At 40.4% G+C, this 20,292-nt stretch overlaps 1 protein-coding gene across 4 annotated transcripts in view; it reads left to right on the top strand.

Annotated features, from left to right (window-relative positions):
• EPHA4 (EPH receptor A4) overlaps positions 1–20,292 on the top strand; it is a 133,293-nt gene that overhangs the window by 44,818 nt on the left and 68,183 nt on the right. For all 4 annotated transcript variants that reach the window (XR_003044697.1, XR_003044698.1, XM_025043266.1 and 1 more), the window contains exon 4: positions 14,042–14,197. Coding sequence is in view for 2 of the 4 variants with exons in the window: in XM_025043266.1 (XP_024899034.1) it covers positions 14,042–14,197 (156 nt within the window). In the remaining 2 variants the exon portion in view is untranslated. The remainder of the gene's footprint in view (positions 1–14,041; positions 14,198–20,292) is intronic.

Below are 20,292 nucleotides of genomic sequence, written 5' to 3' on the forward strand. Positions count from 1 at the left end.
TCTCTCTATGCACAGGTCTTTAATGTTCTTTTATTCTTAAACCCAGAAAGGCTCCTTCCGAAGGGTTAGTTAGAGGTAAAATTAAATTTGAGTGGCAATGCCAGCAGCGTTCGCACCATCCGGCCCCGGAGTCTCCTAGGTGAGATGTCTTTATAGCTAGAACAGAAGAAATAAGTTCTATTGGATTAACCAGAAGAGCTGAAGAAAGGGAACTGAGCTTTCTTGATGTCAGTTGTCCTTTATCTTTTTCACCTCTCTTTTCCTTGAGATTCCTGCTTTGAATCACCATCTGTTTCCTGCCTCGCAGTGCCTTGGGGTTAATGCCAGCTCTGTTGTATGTGACTCAAGGTTCAAACATCCCTTTTCAGAAACTGTGCATCATTTAAAGAACGATGAGGAAATCTGTTTCCTTTGTGGCCATAGGACCCTCATCATCTTAGTATTCTCAAACCACGGGTCCTGCTTTGTTATATTTTGCCCCCTTTGATGCTTTTTAAATTTAAAACTATATTTAAACCCACCCTAGCTGTTACACTGCACTGTTTTGTTTAAAACATGTGCCTGCTTTGTTAGTAAAAGAACCTTTGCCAAGGGAATTGTATGTGGGAGGGTGTGACTAACTTAGCAAAAGGACTTATCTCTTATCCTATCTGCCTTGAGATCTCAAGGCTGCCTTTGATAGGACCGATTTCTTTCCCCATCGGCCCTGCCCTCTCCAACCTTCACTGCTATATTTCCTCCCCAAATTATTTATATCTAAATATTTTAACTTTCAAAAAAAAAACTAATCTACTCTCCGAATTCATTTTCCGTTGGGGGACCCTGAACCACTGGTTTCCTATTTCTCTGAGTAACAGGTACTCAAATGTAAAGCAAGAGCACAGAAATTCTGCCTCCCCACTCCTCCCACCCTGTAAGCACATACCAGCAGGCCTCCTTGCCTGCCTGTGTTAGGAATGTCTTGTTTCCCCTTTGGCAACTTTCAGCAGAGCTTGTTATGTTACCAGGTTTTTTGAAAGGAAATCTAAGTCCCAATGGCCAAGATACATAGGGACAGGAAAGTGAACCGGAAATACTCTTTCTAAAACTTTAGTTCTCTGCGTTGCCTCCTGTGTCCAGACTTCTAGAGATGGTCGTTAAGGTTTAGATGCTTACGGCAATTATGTCATCGTTCGTTCATCTATCTGTTTAGTCTGCAAGGATGTAACGAGCAGCTACCATTACTGGATACTGTACTCAGCTCTAGAGATTTCACAGCAAACAGGATCGGCCCATTTGCTGCTGCTATTGAGATAGGAATGTGTTCTACAGGGAAAGATGACCAATAAACCTCTAAAAATGTAGTTCATTACGGAATTACAGTTGTGCAGAAGGAGGGTCTGTAAGAGGGAGGGTCTGTAAGAGAGAGGGTCTGTAAGGGAGAGGCTTTCCTCACGGTTGGTAGAAACATCAGGGGAGTTTCCTTGTTTCTTACAAGCTGGAGATAAAGACCATTTTGCACTGGAGGCTAAGGGCTGAGCTCTATGATGTCAGGGGCAATCAAGAAAAAAAAAAGGCATGAATGGTACAGGATCTGAAAAATCTGCTCTAATTTTTCAGTTTTCCTAGAAACCAACTAGCTACCTGTAGTCTCCCAATTAGGTCAAAGTTGGCTCTGTGAGGAAATAGGAAAGTAAAGACCTCACTCAATTAACAACACATCACTGCCCACACCAGCTACCTCATGTCAACTCGAAACCTAATAACTTCATTTACTGATGTCACTGTTGACAAGTTCTTGTCAGCTGTGCTCTTAGTTCCGGTTTGAATCACGTTCAGGAATCTGGCCCCTCGGTCAGCTCCCTTGAGTCAGCGGGTGCTGTCACGCAGCTGCCATCAAGGTGTGGCCCACTGTAAGTGGTCAGAACCCAGGGCTCGGTTACCAGTTTGGTGAAGGCTGTTGTGTTAGCAAAGGTGGGAGGCGTTTTGAAATTAGCAGTGGAAATGAGGGCCTAGTGTGACTCATTTTGAAGGACAGAGCCACGGGAAGAATCAAAATTTGCTCCTTATGTCACTTATTTGGTATCTTAAGTCCACTTAAAGGAACATCTTATGACCATGGAGAAAAGCAAAGTTAGTCCCTTATGTCATTCGCTTGGAACCCAACCACTGATCCCAGCTCCTTGCCTCCACCCTGGTCCAGGAGACCCTCATCCCTTTCTGGATTCCAACGACAGCTGCCTAACTTGTCACCCTGCTTCTGTTAGTACTTCCGGCCAGCCGTGCTCCACCAGCAGCCAACACGATCTTTTGGAAAATCTCTAGCAAACCATTTTACTATATTGAGTACACACTGTAAACTCCTCCTCCTAGAGTGTGGACTCCGATGGCCTCAACCTTGGCAGTGACCTGCAAACAATCCCCCAAAACAGCATATTCTTCCTGTCCCTCTAATACTGGCTCACCGGCAAGGCCTGGACAACTTTCTCTTTATCTTGGAAAAAACATTTGCTGTCCCCTTCTTAGCTCAGGGCCCAAGTCAAGTGTCACCTGCGAAAGGCCTTTCCTAAGCAACTGCTCTAAACCCTTTCCCCACTCCACCCTCAATGCCTGTCACGTCACTGGTTGTGTTCTTCTGTTAAACTATATCCTTGCCACTAAAGCGTATGCTCTTCAAAAGCACAGACCCTGTCAGTCACCCCCTCTCTGTGCCCGGCGTACGTAGGGGCTTAACAAGACATTTGGAAAGAGGGAGTTTTGACACCATAGAGAAAAGACACTTCTTTCCTTCTCTTCTCTGATTTCGATACATGGCAGAAAGAACATAGGAGCACTCAGAAATCTCTGCTAAGACAGAGAAGAGAAAGCTTAATAAAGAGTTTGAAGTTATGAATTTATTGGGGGGTGGAGGGAGGTGTTTAAGTAAGCCCATAACTCGATCCCGACTTCCCTGATGAGCCCACAGCAGCCCTGGGAAGGAGACGGCACAGGCTGCATGAACTGCTGAAGAGCATGGGAACCAAATCGTAAATGACATCAGGGGCTATCAAAACATCTTTGGCTATTTTAGAATCATTGAGTCAATCAGACCATGGGAAGCACATAGACTTACAATAAAACATTTAGAGATTCAAAAAGAGATTTTATCAATTATTTAGTCTGGTGTCTTCAGGGGGAAACTGAGGCTCACAGACCATAAGTTGGAAAACATTGGGACTGCAATTCAGGTTCGTTCCCCCCCACGGAGCCTGGCCTCCTGGCGGGCCTGCTGTCTGGATCCATTTTCTGCACCTACATATGTGTGCTGTGGGTTCCTGGTTGTGTTTTTGACGTACCAAGTGTAACCTTGACATAGCCTTGAGAAAAAAGCTTCATTTTGTTCATGGAGATGATCATCCACCTGCCAAGTTTTTTTTTTTCCATTGGGAGAAGGATTTATGACTTCATCCTTTTTTGTTTATTTATTTTATTTTCCTTCAAATCTAAGCCTCTTTCGGAATGATCCTGCCTCAGGGCTAGGGGAAAAAAAAGTGTCCTATTCTAATAAATAAAATGCAAGTTTTCTCATGATCTTAGCTTTCCTGACACAAAAATGATCTATTCTTGATGGCTGGTTGAAAGGACTTTTTCATGATTTTCGACCGCTTCGTTATATACAGAATGGAAAAGTAATGAGCAAAGAGACTAAAGCGTTTTCCTAAATCCAGGTAGGTAGACTACATCTTGTAAATAGATCCTAGAAAAGTTTTTAAGCCATTTATATCATTTTTGAAGGTTGGTCCAGAAGTTTGTTCTGAATAAGTAAAGATATATTTATACATCTGAGATGTGTGTGGGTTATGTTAGTGATTTTCAGTTCTTTTGTGTTCGATAATATGCCCGATTTGTTCTCCTGCTTTCTTTAAATGGGTCAGCTGTCACTGTCTCCCATCCATATTTTCTGAAAGTAAGTCAATTGTTCCACTGTTTCATCACTTGTGACACAACACTGTGGGAACATATCAGCATCGTGATCTTGTTTCTGTTTTTATGAATATCAAATTTTATCACAATTGCTCTTGTGTGATATTTGGCATGAGATACAGACAAAGGAGCAGATTATGCCTTGATATTTTAGCCCTGGCATCCCTGGTTGTGATTTATAATTTATACCTGAAAAAGATTTACTGACCTAACGGATAATCCTTCCCAACAAAAGATAAACACACTTATAAGTCATCCGTCAGTGTAAGTCAGATGCACTGGGAAGGGACAAAGAATTCACCTGCAAACACTTTTGGCATCTTGCCCTTTCCCATGAATTCAAACTAATGACGGAAAGCTGAGGCTGCCACAGCCCTTTGGGTGGGACCAGCCTGACTTGCCATCCTGTAAAGAGGACTCAGACACCTGCCCTTCATGTTTTGTAAGAGGAGATGAAATGGAAGCAGGGGGATGGCCCTGGTGCTGTGGAAGTCAGATCTGCGAGTGCTCAGCTTCTGCCATTTTCCTTTTGTCCAGGTGGCCCTGTACAGAGCTCACAGGACGGCCTTGACAAGTTGCTAGGTCATTCTTGTCAAGGTGGGTGCCTGTGGGCCCTCCGTGTCATGCAGTACATTCCCGTGAGCAAGTCCACTGCTTCCTTAGGACATTAATGTATCAATCCGATGTCTTCAGAATGTATGAAATAAATTATCAAATGCCCCCAGTTCTCGGAAGTGTAACTGAGTCAGTGGGAGAGGGTGGGTTGGCACGAGCACTATTTTATGTAATAGTGAAGCCTTCGATGTCATCTCAAGTGTTGGGTCTGCTGCTCCGTGCTCCCATCTCTCGGATTGCCACTGCCACACCAAAAACAGTACACATTCCCCGTAAAGTCCACTTGATCTAGACTAGGACTCTTCAGGGAGCTCGCTGAGAATTTTTATTTTGTTCTCTCAGACATCAGCAGTGTTGGAGTAGTCAAACACATATTATATTAAATGCTGGCAGATAATTATATAAAATCACGAATCCGTGACATGCAATGCCAAAGACAGATGTTTAACCTGATCCTATCCGTTAAAATAAGTCACTTTTTTTTTTTATCGTGGATACTCAAAAATTTTAAATTCTTTTTCAAAAAATTCTCAATAAATAACTTTCAGAAAGGCCACGTGAAGAGACTCCCTGATCACAGAACTCAACAGAAAACCCTAATGCATTAGCAACATTGAGGAGGTCAGTTCTCTTAAGCTTTTTTTTTTTTTTTTGAGATGCTCAAGCTCCATCGACATAACAAAAAAAAGAGGGCGCACTGAGCAGTTATTGCTGCAGACATTTCAGCTGCATAAATTATGGTTTGTGACAACTCGGGCTATGAAGTCCTTGGGATGACAATGACTAGCAACTGCTGCCAGAGTTAATCAAATAATTATTTAACAGGTGTCTCTCTTGGTCTGGCCCTGGCTTCAGAACATATTTCTTTCTTTCCTAGTCTTCCCGCAACCTTTATTATTAAGTAAAGAAACCAAGCAAGTACAAGATGTACATAGAGTCAATGAGAGAACTTCCAAGTGAGCTGTGATCTCCCTAAATCAGTTCTTGTCTGAATCAGCTGGGAAATAGCCAGTGTGGCTGCCACGGCGACTCACTCCTGGGTGGCCATCACTGACCGGTACTTTAACTTTTTCTGAGTGGAACCAGCTTGTTGACTAAATTATTTTTTTTTCAGGAGCATTCCATTCAGAGGTCACCAGGTCTTTAAGATAACATTTTTATGCCCAGTTCTTTCTACAAGCAGCGGGTCTGGGTTAGGTGCATAAGATAAGTCCCCCGATTATCTGCAGGCACCTCTGAGAGGCAGTGCTCCTCACGGTGTCTTGGTGAGCAAGGTCTGCTTCCTCCCTGAAGGCAACAGCTTCTCATTCTGCAGCCTCTTAATGCTTAGTATGTGCTCAGTAAAGGCTCTCATTATTACTATTAATATGTAAAGGATTAATAAATTTTTGCTAAAACATGAATGGTCAAATGAATACATGCACGCATATACCTCCTAATGGACAAACGTTTTACATAATGATGCTAATCACCTAGATTCAAGGATTAAATTCAGATGCAGTAGTGTGAGAAATGGAAGAAAAGAACAGCTGCTTCCTTTATCCAGTGCTCTGACCTGTTATTTGCAATCAGTGGATGTGTAATGAATCACTAGTCTTTATGTACCTCAAATATCAAAGAGTGAAGAAGACAATAGCTACTCATCAAAAAGTCTGTCTTATGTCAGGGGTAATCGAAGTCTGTGTGAATGGTTCGGATTGGAGTGCTCTCCTTGTGGTTGAGCTGTAGTCAAGGGCGAGGGTGAGGATTGGTAGTTTATACAGCAGCACTTATTTAATCTTTCAAAATTATTCCCATATGTTTCCAGTAATTTCATATTCAAATTCAAGGCAGGGATTTGCTGTTTTAAAAAACACGATTAAAGTATTTGTTTCTCTTGATCTTTTTCTTTACATTGTGGACATTTGTGATTTTTACCTTCCATGTGTTTCCTTTCCTAATATAAACTTTACATATTAGAAAGGCAGATAAGCTTAAATTTTGCCATAACCTTAAAAACATGATGTTCAGTCATTCCATTAAGTGCTGCTCAGTCTACTCAAATTTTTATCTTCAATTGGATCGATAAACAAAAAAAATCAAACCAACATTTCTTTAAAGTTTATCAAAGAAAGTCATAGTTATTAATTTGTGATATTTAGGTATGAAATAAAGGGAAAAATACCCACAAAATTTGTAGCACTCTGGGGATTAGATTATTTTCCTGAATTAACTGGTTTTTAAAGCAATATATATCATGTCCTAAATGAGAGATAAGAACAAGAGTTAGAGTAGAAGTCAGGAATCTTTATTTAACAAACTACATATTTAAAAAATATTTTGTGATTATAGTTTACTTTGCTGCCTTGGACTTTAAAATTATCACCCTTTATCAAATTGAAATAACTTGTTTCTAATACTATTTGATTGTGATTCAGTATAAATTCATTTTAACTCTCGTTTTAGGGAAAATTGTAAATAAAAGTTTCTAATCTCTTTGTGGTCAAACCCAGTAGCAACCTCTAGGCTTTAGGTCAGAACCAATCATGTCTTTTTCAAAGATACTAAAGCCCTCCACTTGTCCTATCAGTTAAGTAAGTCACTGACATCTAAATTTGGAAGACTAACTGCCTTAAAAATTCCTCTGTGAGAGAGAATCCCAGGTTTACCTGCCAAATATTGGCGATACAAAGATTGAAGCCAGCAACCTTCATTCCCATCATCAGCACCTTTATATCTATGTGAGGTTAAGTGGAGTTTCTGACAATGGAATTAAGCCTTGTTAATATGCTGAATCTACTACTTAATTTGCTTCTCTTCCATGTTTAGTTGAACTTTGTCTGCTTTGGAACTTCTCCTGTTTAAGTTGGCTCTCTCCAAATTTACCAAAGAGAAATAGCTCCTCAAGTAATTAGACTGTCTATTTTCAAGGCAAGTAGGGAAAATAAGAAGCTACTTCTCCATTGCCTTCTTTTTGTTTGTGTTCAATAATTTTTATGGAGTTAATTTAAATTTAGCAGGCTTTATGTGAACTTGCTTCTAGAGGATTTATTGCATCTTATGTGAACACTGTCTGTATCTGACATTTTAGAATCTCTCACCTATTTATGGGACTATACTGCATTCTGTTCTTGAAAGAGCAAGTCAATTTTGGGCATAGATTTTTTTTTTGTCATTTTTTTTTTCCTTTGCCTGTTTTTCTGAAAGTTACCTCTAAAGTAAGAGTGGAAACAATGGAAGGCGATGGAGTATAGAAAATAGGATCGAACCGTAGCTTGCTCAAAGAGATAGTCTGGATCATAAGCTATTGACGGAAAGAAGGAACTTTAAAAACCAAACCCAATAATTTGTTTAATTAAACAATGTGTTTACATATTTTTAAGATAAATTTTTTTTTTTTTTACCTGATACCTAATCTTGTCTATGGTCCTTGGAGGACTTGTTAAAGGACCAGTTTCTATGGTTCAAGCCAAAATTGTGGTTGTCTGGTGGGGCCTCTTAGTCATCCTGAAGCATGCTAAAATCTGAGAATGACTGCTTCTGGCAATAGGAGACTGATATCCTAGCTGCATTTGGATCCAGGTCCTCTTCAATCTAATGGCTTTTCTTTAGTCGACTGATGTCCTAAACTAGAGCTTGAGCCACACTAAGAATGACCTAAGAGACCAGTTATATCTTCCAAAGGGCTTGGACAATTCAGTGTCTATGGCTATCTCTTACTTGGGATTGAGAGTAAAGCCATCTCCACTGGCAGAAGGTTACAACAGTATTTGTCTACACGAGTCATAAATTCAAAGCATTTTAGCTGTTATTTTAGTTGTTCCATAATCTTAATGGGCTCAGAAACCAAAATTCAGTGTCGTTCTTTTATTTTAAAGATGAAAACAGAATTTCTAGGAAAGAAAAACCCTAAAAGAATGTAATGTTAAAATTAATTATAATGTATAATTGCAAACATTTCAAGTGCCTAAAAAAAATTACCCTCAAAATGAAGGAAAACTATCTCCCAAATCAGGCTTTATCATTTAATTAAGAAAATCAACTTTTGAAGGTGAATTGACTTGTTATATTGCTGAGTCAAGTCAGCTTTCCAGTAAGATGGCTGATGGACAGTTCACTCTTTTTTAGCAATGGTAAGGAAGTGCTCTTTATTAAACTCTTTCATTCAGAACTGGGGAGGCACTGCAGGGTAACGGAGATCAAGGAATCTTGAATTCCAGACTTGATCCCGGTGTGCTCTAGAAGAAATGGCAGGCACGTCATTCATCTTGAAAATGAATACGTTGGACTAGATCAGGTGTCGGCAAAGTATGGCCCCCAGGCCTGCCACCTGTTTTTGTAGGGTCTGAAAGCGAAGAATGTGTTTTATAGATGACATTTGCAATCAATTTGATAATAGGAAATGTTTTCTTTGAACCCCAATTAAGTGAAATGTTATCTCTCCAGATAAGAATTCCATGCTTCTTCTTAGTAAATCTGTATTACCAAAAAAAAAAAAAGTACTTAATTACTACTATTATATTTTGAACTACATTGTAGAAATTGTAGAAACTTGTTAGAATTTTAGCTTGTTATGCAAATACCTTTCTATCCTTGGTCTTCCTCTTGGCCTGTAAAGCCTAAATTATTTACTATCTGGCTCTTTACAGGAATGTTTGCCAACCCCTGGATTAAATGACCTTTAAGGTCCCTTAACAGAACCTCAATTTTTGTCTCAACACATATTAATAAAACCAGCTGTGGAATGCGGATGACTGGGACAAAGTGGTTTGGCCACTGTTTGGTCATGTTTTGCTATTTGCAGATGGAATAGAATCGGATGGCCCCAAAGCAGAGCCTCATTTCTCCATAACGATTGTTCATCTTTACACTGCAGGTTTCAAAGACAAAAGAAGAGGTCTGTAAGCATAGTAGTTCAAGCTACACTGCCTGGGTTAGAAAACCAACCCTGCCTTGGGTAAATGAATCCTTAACCTCTCTGCTTCAGTCTTCCCATCTGTCCTATGGAGAATCTGTGTATTAGCATTCCCAGCTTCCCCAGAGGTGGCTGGGGATTGCACCTTTCACAAAAACCTCAAAGCAGAAACCCTCTTTGACAGATCGTTTCCCTCTCCCATCATTTACTCTTACATTATTCATATGATAGTCTAATCAGTGAACAGTTAATCAGAACTAATTCGATAATGGCCATTAAGTGACTTTGATATTTCTGAAATACATTCATAATCATACCGAAAATACTGTATACCTAGTACACAGAAGGCAGAGCTGCCGGCACAGTACCCGTGGAATCTTGTGCCTGATTTCACGCGCACTTGAGGCTGGAGAGGCCTGCAGGCCTCCCAGAGCTGAACGTTCCTGAGTACCAGTTTGCATAACTGGCTCAGATTTCCCTAGGAGAGCCACTGTTGGGATTTGAGTTTTGACCCTCTGGAGAATCCATATTAAAATGCAAATTTGTTACCTAGGAAGGTAATTTTTAACCCATTAATGTCTATTTGTTAGTACTTTCGCTCAAATTAGTTTTTTTTTTTTTTCAAATTAGCTAGCTGGCCGAGAGCAGTACTTAAATAGAAGTGAATCAGAGTGTCTGAGGTGGAATAAGGGGAAGTTTTAAATAAAGGTTCTAGGGTGATGGTGACACATCCCCCACTGCCGTCAGCACCCAACAATTACAAGAGTTCCCGTGCGCATACGTACACATCCCACAAGCACGCAGAAGACTTATAGTTCAAACTCTAGGCTAGCATTGCCCAAAAGAAATATAATGCATGCTATCTTGATAAGTTTATGGGTTTTTTTGTAGCCGCATTAAAAAAAATGTAAAATGAAAAAGATGAAATTAAATTTAATGATATTTTATCGAACTCTAGTATCGAAAATACAAACTAAATTAGTTTAAAAATAAAGACAATTAGGTACTACCCATCCTTCCGAATCTCTCTAAAAAAGAAGAAAAATGACCGACATCTATATAGACGACGTGTTTTAAGAGTAGGTTTAACTAGCTCCTTAAATTGGGCCTTATACCTCGTGTAAGTCATCCATGCACCAAGAAATCCTGAAGATACTACATAACCTTAAGAATATTTTTATTTTTGTTTTCAACTGAAAGTATTCCACAAGGAAACTTCTACAGAAGGGCTCGAACCTCCTGATAGTAGTTGCTGAGTCAATCAAAGGAGTTTTCTCTTCCTCTACTTCTTCATTTATCTCTTTGTTTTATTTAAAGTAAGCAGAAAGAACTAATTAATGCAATTCAAAGTTTGCATTGCACGTGTGAACTAATCTTCCCACAATGGTGTATTTAAAAGGCCAAGGAAGGCTCTCTGTCCCGTGGTACTCCATGCAGTAAACCTTCACCAGCAAGGGGGCAGGAAGAAGGTGTCTCCTGGGTGTGCAATTTGTCCAAAAGAACGATGGAAAACCATAACATGTGTCAATCAATGCTTGCTACACCAAAGACACCTTTCATGGAAATTTTGTTTGGAAGGAAAGATGTAATAAAATTTTTAAGATGCGAATAAGTGATGAATAAATAAATATGGTTTGTACTTACACATTCATGAACCAAATGCTGGAGAGCTATGAACCACACAGAGCAAAAAAATGTACTGAACCATCAGTTTAGTAGGTCATTTTGCATGCACCCAGCAAAATGGCTTTGTGCGTGAACAACCACTACTATATTTTGAGAGAGCCTTTCTAAGAATCCTGAAATATTAATAACATGGTCTTAATTTAGTTGAAGACAAAAGAATGTGTTAAGGGTAGCAAGGGTTGTCGGGAATAGCACAATGACAATTTTATATTTTCTGCTCATGTTTGTAAAAGCAAGAGGAAAAGAGAAGCTAGTCAGTACGTTTAAAGAACAGAAGCCTTCAGTTTTACAAATAGGTATAAAACTGTATTCTCCAAATGAATTCATATATACATACTGTGGATAACATATTAATACCAGCTTCAAGGAAATGTAGAAAAAAGTTCCAAATTCATTTTTTCTTAAATTAACATATATATATATATAATTTTTTTAATTTATTTATTTTTTAATTGAAGAGATGATTTTAATTTTTTCCTACGTCTACCTCTCTCCTTCCTCCTCCCTCCTCCCTTCTGGGTACCATTAGTCTATTGTCCCTGTCCGTGAGTCTCTGTTTATATATAATTTTTGAACTTTAAGAAATTCAAGCCATGCTACAATTTGATTTTCATAAATAATGAATTTAATTTTTTTTTTTAACTGAAAAGAGTCTTATTGGAATAGAAGGGGAGGAATTAACAAGGCTCCCCACCCCCAAAGCTTTTGAATGTGCTCTGTTTTCACATTGCAATGATTTAGCACAGACCGATTTTTCTTGTCAATCTTTCTGTCCCATTGTGAGTCTTTAGGTTTTGATGCCCAATGAAATGAAGGTGCACAAGGATTAGTCAGGAGCATGGAGAGTTTTCCTCCAACATCCAGATAAGAAAATAAAAGCAACTTGTGTCTCCTTGGCAGTCCTAGCACCCACTGACCAAATTGCCGCAAGTTGCCTTTGTGGGCTGTGACTGAGTGAGTGACAGACGGCATCCAGTGGGTTCGTGCCCTAGTTCAGGGACTCATTGTGTTTGATGCGGAATGGACAAGCCTGACCTTCAGTGCCTCTTTTTGCCGAAGCTGAGGTTTCTGATTTTAATCGAAACCCTAGGGCCAAAGTAAGCATGACCAAAAAGCACCTTGCATGTGGAACCCTATCTAATTATGTGAAGTGTATAAACTGGGGACACATAAATCTCAGTCGTTGGAGTAACTTGTTTTTCTAAGATGCTCCGGTCTGGTGAAAGATGAAGGCAAATAAAGGAGAGATTGATCTCCGAGCTCTTTTATTGTCGGTACTCCACACGTCATAAAGTTTGGGCTCGTTAAAGGAAATTTTATAAACAACTTTAGTTAATAGTGGCAAAGTAACTGTGTGCTTTTCTGGAGCTTCTGCTAAACTCCCCTTCCGCTTGCCATTACAAGAACATGATTAAGAAAATACCAACAGGATGTGCGAGAGGGAGGAACAGACTTCAAGTAGAAGCCATATGGATGCTTGATAGATGAGTAATGGAGACAGGGAAGGTGGCCATATATGCTCAGAGGGTGAAACAGTTTAGTGGATTTCTTTCTAGCTACTAACTTGAATAAAACCTGCTGGCTTACTGGCTTGCTGGCATGGTTGGTCTCTTTCGGTGGTCAGGTAGATGGACAAGTGCCTTATGGGTTCTCCTCATAGCTGGTATTTTTGATAGTATAGAAACATCCCAAGAATGCGATAAATGGAAAGAGTTGAGAGTAAATCATACTGAAAAGATTGCGGGTAACTCACTTTTTAAAAAAATCTCTGGGCTTACGAAATAACTTTACATTTAATGGCCTTGTCACTACGGGTTTACTAGTGATAGTGTTTGTCAATTTTTATTTCGGGTTGAGACAGATTTGGGAGGTGATCGTGAAGGACACAGAAGAGAAAAGAGGGGGAGCAAAGCTCTGTTAATTATTTTTTATGGTGAGGTTTCCCAGCATTAGTGAGTTTTTCCACATTAGTAAAAGCAGTCCTTAGTTGTCAGTGTGATGATGTTTGTAAAGACGAAGTCATGGAAAGTGTGTCAGGTGCATAAAAACCTATATGGCTCCTGTTCTCTGCATCAGTTACTCATGGGCAGGGTGTGTGCAGAGGGAGGTGGGAGGAGGTGTTGAAAAATGGAAAGAGAGAAAACAAGAGGATTTTCTCATTTTGAAAATAAACACAAACTATCTGCTGATCTTAAAAAAAAAAATCTTAGCCCATTATATTCCACAAGCTACAGTTGGTAGTTTCTAGAACTTTCTCCTGAAATTGGGACCCTCGTCTTAACCAATTCTTCTTTTATGTTGGTTGCTTTTGTCTGCCTTTTGCTTTGGGTCCTCCCTGCAGATGTAATGAGGGAATAACCAGCAACCGATTTCTCGTCAGCATTTGCATATACTTACAACCGGTTGGTTCAGGACTGTGCTCTCAAGATTTCATAGCATGTGGTCAAGAGTACAGGCTCTGGGGACAGACCATTTAGGGTTGAAACTAGTCCTTGTCATTTACCACATACATGGTCAGGTACCAGCAATTTACTGCTCAAGGCTGACATTCCTCATCCCTAAGGTGTGCCTAGGCAAAGGGGCATCACAAGGGTTAAATGTCATGGGCACGAGCAGGGCACCTGGCGCACAGGACACACTTGGGAAACTGTAGCCGTGACTTTATCAAGACCACCAGTTTCGAGAAAGTTTCTTCCACAGGTCTCCTTTGCTATTTGACCAGAAATGTTAATGCCCCTTAATGTGAGTATGATCCATTAATATATTGGATGCTTTCCCTGCATCTCAAGCCAGACGATCACCAGTGTGATTAGAAAACTATTTCCTCCTTTTGAATCAAGGTGACATTTTGCTTTGTTCTCTTAACAGTTATTTATGTTGGTTGGTGTTTCTTTTTTTCTTTAGCCTGCAAAATTGGATATTACAAGGCCCTCTCCACGGACGCCACCTGTGCCAAGTGCCCACCCCACAGCTACTCTGTTTGGGAAGGCGCCACATCGTGTACCTGTGACCGAGGCTTTTTCAGGGCCGACAACGACGCTGCTTCTATGCCCTGCACCCGTAAGTGTGTGCTCGTCTCCCATTTCTGCCATGCCCGTAGCTTTCACTACCACCTAGCAGGGCACTGCCGGAGCTTCTCCCAGGATAACTGTGCAAAGGGCAAATTAGATCAAGCAGGCATCTTTTCTCAATCACAGCAGGGAAAATACTTGTGAAAAGAAAGGATTTTTCTCACTGTGGCTGTTCTGGTTGCCTTCAAAATGCGCAGCTGCCAACAGACTACTTTGTGGAGCAGAGATTGAGCATCGAGGGGTTGTCTGACAGTGTAATTAGAGCCGAGATGGGAATTTAAAAATGGCTTTACCATTTCATTGAGGACTCCTGGGGAAGCTTGACAGCTGCGGGGGAAACAGGTATAGGGCAGAGTTTCGAGGATGAGATCACGTGTGGACAAGTGGTTTCAGCTCTGTGTGATACTGATGTCATAGCTTGTATTGACCTCATCTTTCTTCCTTCTTTCCTCATGGTTTTGTATTCATAACATTATGCTTAGATCCTTGTTTAACGCTAGGCATTCAATGAATGCTGGGTTAATGAATAGATGGGCTTGGCACCTCGGTATTCAAGGGAGTGGAGAAATCTTTTCTTACACTTTATATGGACAGTGTTCCTAGGTGTTGGCATTCCTTTCATGCACACTCAAGGCTTCACAGACCCTGCAATGTCTGTGACCTTGACCAGAACAGGGAGTGGTGTGCCTGTGTATTCTACCCGTGTGTTTCCATTGGGTGAATCTGTGTATGGAGGGACGGAACCTAGTGCCCAGGTACACAGGCTTTCCGGAGGTTTCAGCTTTGTTTCCCTGCCCTCTATTTAATAGCTGCGTGACCGTTTAGCTTCTTAAGTGTCTGTCTCCTCGTCTGTGGACCAGAGTTGCTAATGATACCTCTCTCACGGCTGCTGGTACCGAACACCTTCAGGTTGTTTACGTACTGTGCAAAATGCGTAAACCGATGCTACTCCACATGTTTTAGCTTTTACTGTTGTGATGACTATTATCATTTTGTTTCCTAACTACTATAAAGTCTACCCTGAATGGCCTGGAGCCAACATCACTGCAAATGGAAGTACTTGCTGGGTTGGGAGCAATTGGGCCAGCTGGAGGCCATTGTCTAGCCCGGTCAAGTACCACCTTTAAAAGGAGTGGGGAGTAGGATTTCAGGTCCATCCCAAATTTGTACTGAAATCGCCATACCCTCCGGAGTTTCTTTTATAACCAGAGAAAATAACAACAACAACAATAACAGCAACAATCATTTTATAATTATACCCAGGTAATATATTAGGCACTTTCAATAAACCTTATCACAGGGTTTATATTATAATAAATCGATAAGATAGGGATTATCTTCGTTTCATAGAGGAGGTAAGTGCCAGCTCAGAGACGTTAAAGAACATGCCCCAAACTCCACCCCAGCTCGGTGATAGGGCTGTACAACCAGAAGCCCCCATCATTCCAGTTAATAGGAGTGAAGAGGGCTACCCCAGGCCAAGCACACGCTTCTAGAGGGAAGAAATCTACTGGGGCCAGATTTGGGGGTGAGCATAAACGGGCAACGATTTGTCTTCTTTTTCTGTTCCTTCCATAGACTGAGTACTTTCTCTGGATGGCCATGCACATTTGACATGCTCAAGTCTCAGCCTTTTTTTTTTTCCAATCTAAATATTCTAATCTTATTTTTCATTGCATGTGATTAGTTTAATAATAAACTCCCCTTCTTTGTCGACACCTACTACCAATGTTTGTCCAGTTGTGGGATTTTAGGGCATGATAGCAAACTCAAAGAGAAATATTGTGAGCTGACAGTGTGATCATTGCCTCCAGTTTGCATCAAGTAGTCCACTATTTACCCATGTTTTATGCAAACGATGCCTTCTCTAAGTGGGGGCTCGACTGTGTTATGAATCGCATAAAATTCATCTTTGATGGCAAGATGTCTTGGCTTCTTCTCCCAGCTATTTTTAGTCTCGTGATTGTCTAGCATTCTAGAGGACCATGGGCCAGTCATTTAATTACTGCAGCTTGCTGTGTAAAAGTTTAGGGAGACTCCAAAGATTGCCACGTACCTGAGTTATTGGAATGTTTGCCGTGTATGTAAATGTGGTAGCTGAGCCCTTGGACCGTTATGTTTCTGTAGGAATAAATTGTTAGCTTTCTCTTGAGGATACAAATGAGAAAAAGCAAATACTGATTTTTATCATGTGGATGACCCAAAAAGTTTAAAAACTAAAGTAACTCTTGCATTTTTCAGAAATTGTTTTTAATAATGTAAGAGAAGACTGACAGCTTTTTTTTTTTTTTTTCCTGACAGCTTTTTGTGTCATTGATAAAAAGTCCATGAAAATACCAAAGCAGGATGTGAACCTTTTTCTCCTGGTTCATCCTCTTGGAACTCCACCTACAGTTTACTAACCCAAAATCTTAGCATTATTCTAATGTTTATTGCATCCCTCTGACTAAAGTTAAGAGGAGAAACGCAGTACTGATGTTGATACCCAAACCTGCAAGGTTGTTTAACCTCTCAGAGCCCCAGTCTGCTCACCTGTAAAACGGGATTCTCACTATCTACCCGTGGGGTATTTTTGAAAAATAAATAAGAAAATAATTTGCAAATGTTTGGCACATAGTAGGGATCTAACAAGCATTTATTCTCTCCCTCTCTCTCTCTCTCTCTCTTTCTCTTCCCCGCCCCCCACTCTCTCTCTCTCTCCCCCTCCTCCTCCTTCCTTCTCTCATTTTATCCCAGCTGGTCACTTCCTCCCCCAAACTCCATCCACAGCAGATTGCCAATGCATGTCACTGCCTCTCTGTGGTGTATCTCTCACTTGACTGCACAATTAAATTACCCAGTGGCTGCACTGCACTCCAGAATCTGTAGGGGTAAGACTCAGTATTTTCAAAAGTTGCCCCCTCAGAATTCTACTACACAGAAGTGGGTTAAACCCACTTCTCTACAGAGTTGAATTTTTAAGGTCTGTTTTAAATTTAAATTTAATAAATATTAACTACACAAGACTCTGAAGATCTCCTTTGAGATAGGGATCATCAGAGAGGTGACCATATTTTGCTACCAGGTATCCTAGTATGTTAAACAGCAGAATTAGAATCTGTCCTGGCCTCTAGATTTCTCCCTTCATGATGAATATAGCGGACTTGCACTGCCCAATACAGTAGCCACCAGGTGCATGTGGCTATTTAAATTTAAAGTTGTCAACATTCTGTTTAAAATTCAGTTCCTAATTTTTGCTTGTCACATTTCAAGAACTTAATAACCATAGGAGGCCGGTGGCCGCCATACTGGACAACACTGCTATTAAATATTTCTATCATCGCAGAAAGTTCTATGGGACAGCGCTGCAGTAGACATTTCAATAGAGAAGACAGTGATAGTTTCTCTTGTTCAAATAAGCCACAGGATGAAGCCCTCCCCGCTTTGCCGCACCCCCAGCTTTATCCGATTCTCTTGACAAGATGTGGGGATGGAAAGGAACGTAAACATCGGGGATCCTTTCAAACTGATTCCAGCCTCTAATCAGTTCTTACCAGTTGGTTAAGCCAGGTGACAAACCCGATCCCCTAGTGCTGACAGCCATGATAATCTGGCACCTTCTTTGTTCATTATGCTGTCTTTAACCCCAGCATTCTCGTGCAGCCTGCATTTAGTGATCGCTCACTGTGACGGCACACTAATGAAGAAATAAAACACACTCTCTGAGACTCATTCTTCTAGCCAAAGAGAGACTCTGCTCCACTGGCTTGTAAAATCAGGTTTTTGTTCACTCGGAGAACGATTAGACCAGGTGAATACAAGCAGCATTGGCTAATTTCGAAGGAAACGCCTAAGAAGTTCTTCAGACCATCTACGTTGCTAGAGAACTTGAGAGAATTTAATGGTAAATAAACTTCGTCTTTGAGAGGACTTTTGATGAAGCCTCTGGTTAGGTTAACATCAATGGCGGCTTGTGAGATTAGACAATGTTTTGGTGGAAGCATCATCCGAATACTTTCAAAAAAATAACCCGTGCCTAGAATAGAGAGTTAGAACGGTGCCTCTTAAATGTTGACGTGCAGGGCAACCACCTAACGGTTAGTAGAAGTCAGGCCTGCCATTCTGCTTTTCTAACAAGTTCCCAGATGCTGCTGATGCTTCATTTGCCTCCCAGATGAAGGTCCACCTCGTCTGGAATTGCATAAGCCCACGCACTCACTGTGGAGCGTTGTGTGTCCCCACTAGGTAACTTCCACAGAGTGGGGATGTGGACGTTCACCCGACACACACATAACCAGCCAAGAAAGGCAGTGGGTGTCCCGTGACGTCGCCATCAAGGCCGACACCGAGACCTTGACACACACAGGACGCCATTTAAACTGATGAGAGAATTTTGATTCCACGAATCATTTTTTAGAAGGAGTTTCAGTATGATTTTTTTCGTTAATGAAATTAATGTCCTTTAGCTCTGCAGATGGGCAAGACTTCCCCTCGGGATCGCTTTCCCTGTCATCAGGAATGTCGTGTGGCAGTCAGCAGGGTTGGAGAAGCCGGCTGCATGCCTGTGCACGAAGACTAAGTTAGACGGCCTTAGTCGTTTAGTCGCTTGCTTGTTCCCTGATTATAGTGGAAAGGTCTTCTTCCCTGCCCCCGCCTCCCCCACTGGAGGCTGAAACAATATTCCATTTAAGGTAACTTTCTAACCATCTATTGTGTTTCAAAATGTACTAAGGGAAACAAAAAAATGCCTTATAGAAGAAGTAAATTGACTTTGTATATCTAGAAAGAAATAGCTAATTTGTTATTTTGCCAACTTCACTTCTGAGCAACATTACCAGACTGGTTTTCCGTATTTTTCAATTGGAAATCTGTCCTTGTGCTTCTGGGTTCTTTTTATTTAACTTGTGTGATGAAACTTGTTAGAGCCTCGTGATTGGGAGCCCTCCGTAAATAAGGGATTGTTATTTTAGATTGCCAACTTGAAGGACCTTCACAAATCTGTCTCCAAGAAAACTGCCTTGAATAATTCAGTCAGTTGTGCCAAACAAACAAAGAGTGATTGATTGATACTTAGACATGGCCTAAAATATTCCAGAATTGCAGCTTTTAAGACAATTTATACTGGAGTTGCTTAGAGCTAATGAGGGCAAATTTACCAAGATCTATGACGAAAGGTCCTGATTTGAAAAAGCTTTCTGCAGGTTTAGGTTATCAAGAAATTGAAATAGCCTAGCTCCAAACAGCAAACATCACTTACTTTGTCTCCACATTTGCTTTTTCTAATTGAATTTAGTGTGCCACTGTATTTCCTCCAGAAAGTGTATTGTTTTAAAATTACCATTTCAGTTCTATTACTCAAAGCCCTGGCTTCTAATGCTTTCTGACAGTTATCAACATAATGAACCATAATGAAATGATGAGCAATCTTCAGTGGAAACCCAATGTGGATCCCAGCGGTGCTATGTGACTGTGTTGTTAAAATTTGAATGCAAATTAAAATAACATTGTCCTTACTTGTTTCCAAGGTCAGAAGAGAGAGACTTTTTTTTTTTTTTTTTTTTTTGGACTGCTTTAATTTTGAAAATCTCAAATCAATTTTCAAATAAGCCCTTGAAGGTACGATGTTCAGTTCAATTCTCTACCCCAAAGATTTCCACGCTTACTAGTCTGGCTGAGGGATTTTGGGACAGAAGTCCAGCATGAGGCTTTGATGTTTAAAACCATAAGATAAAAGGCAGTCTTCAGTTTCAAGTAAAGTTTTTTTCTACCCCCAGACATATTTCTTTTTGCTCGAGAGCTGCAAGAACTAATAATGATAGAGGGAAGGACGCGGAATTGATTAATGAGAGTGCATTTAGTTCTAATGAAAGACTAGTTAATAGATGAGAGAGAATAAAGGCCAATGATTCCCCAAGTTTTATTAATGAAAGTGTTTCAGAAAATCCATTGGTTGATCCCTAACCATTTCATATTTTATCATCCATGTAATCAATCATTATTGTGAACATATTTTTTCATGAAACTTCTTGAGTCTAAGATTTTCAGGAGAATTTATTTCACGTTGTTGATCAAACTTGTAATATAAGAGTATATTTTCATACTACA

Source organism: Pteropus alecto, unplaced genomic scaffold, assembly GCF_000325575.1.
Source record: "Pteropus alecto unplaced genomic scaffold, ASM32557v1 scaffold110, whole genome shotgun sequence".
NCBI lineage: Eukaryota > Metazoa > Chordata > Mammalia > Chiroptera > Pteropodidae > Pteropus > Pteropus alecto.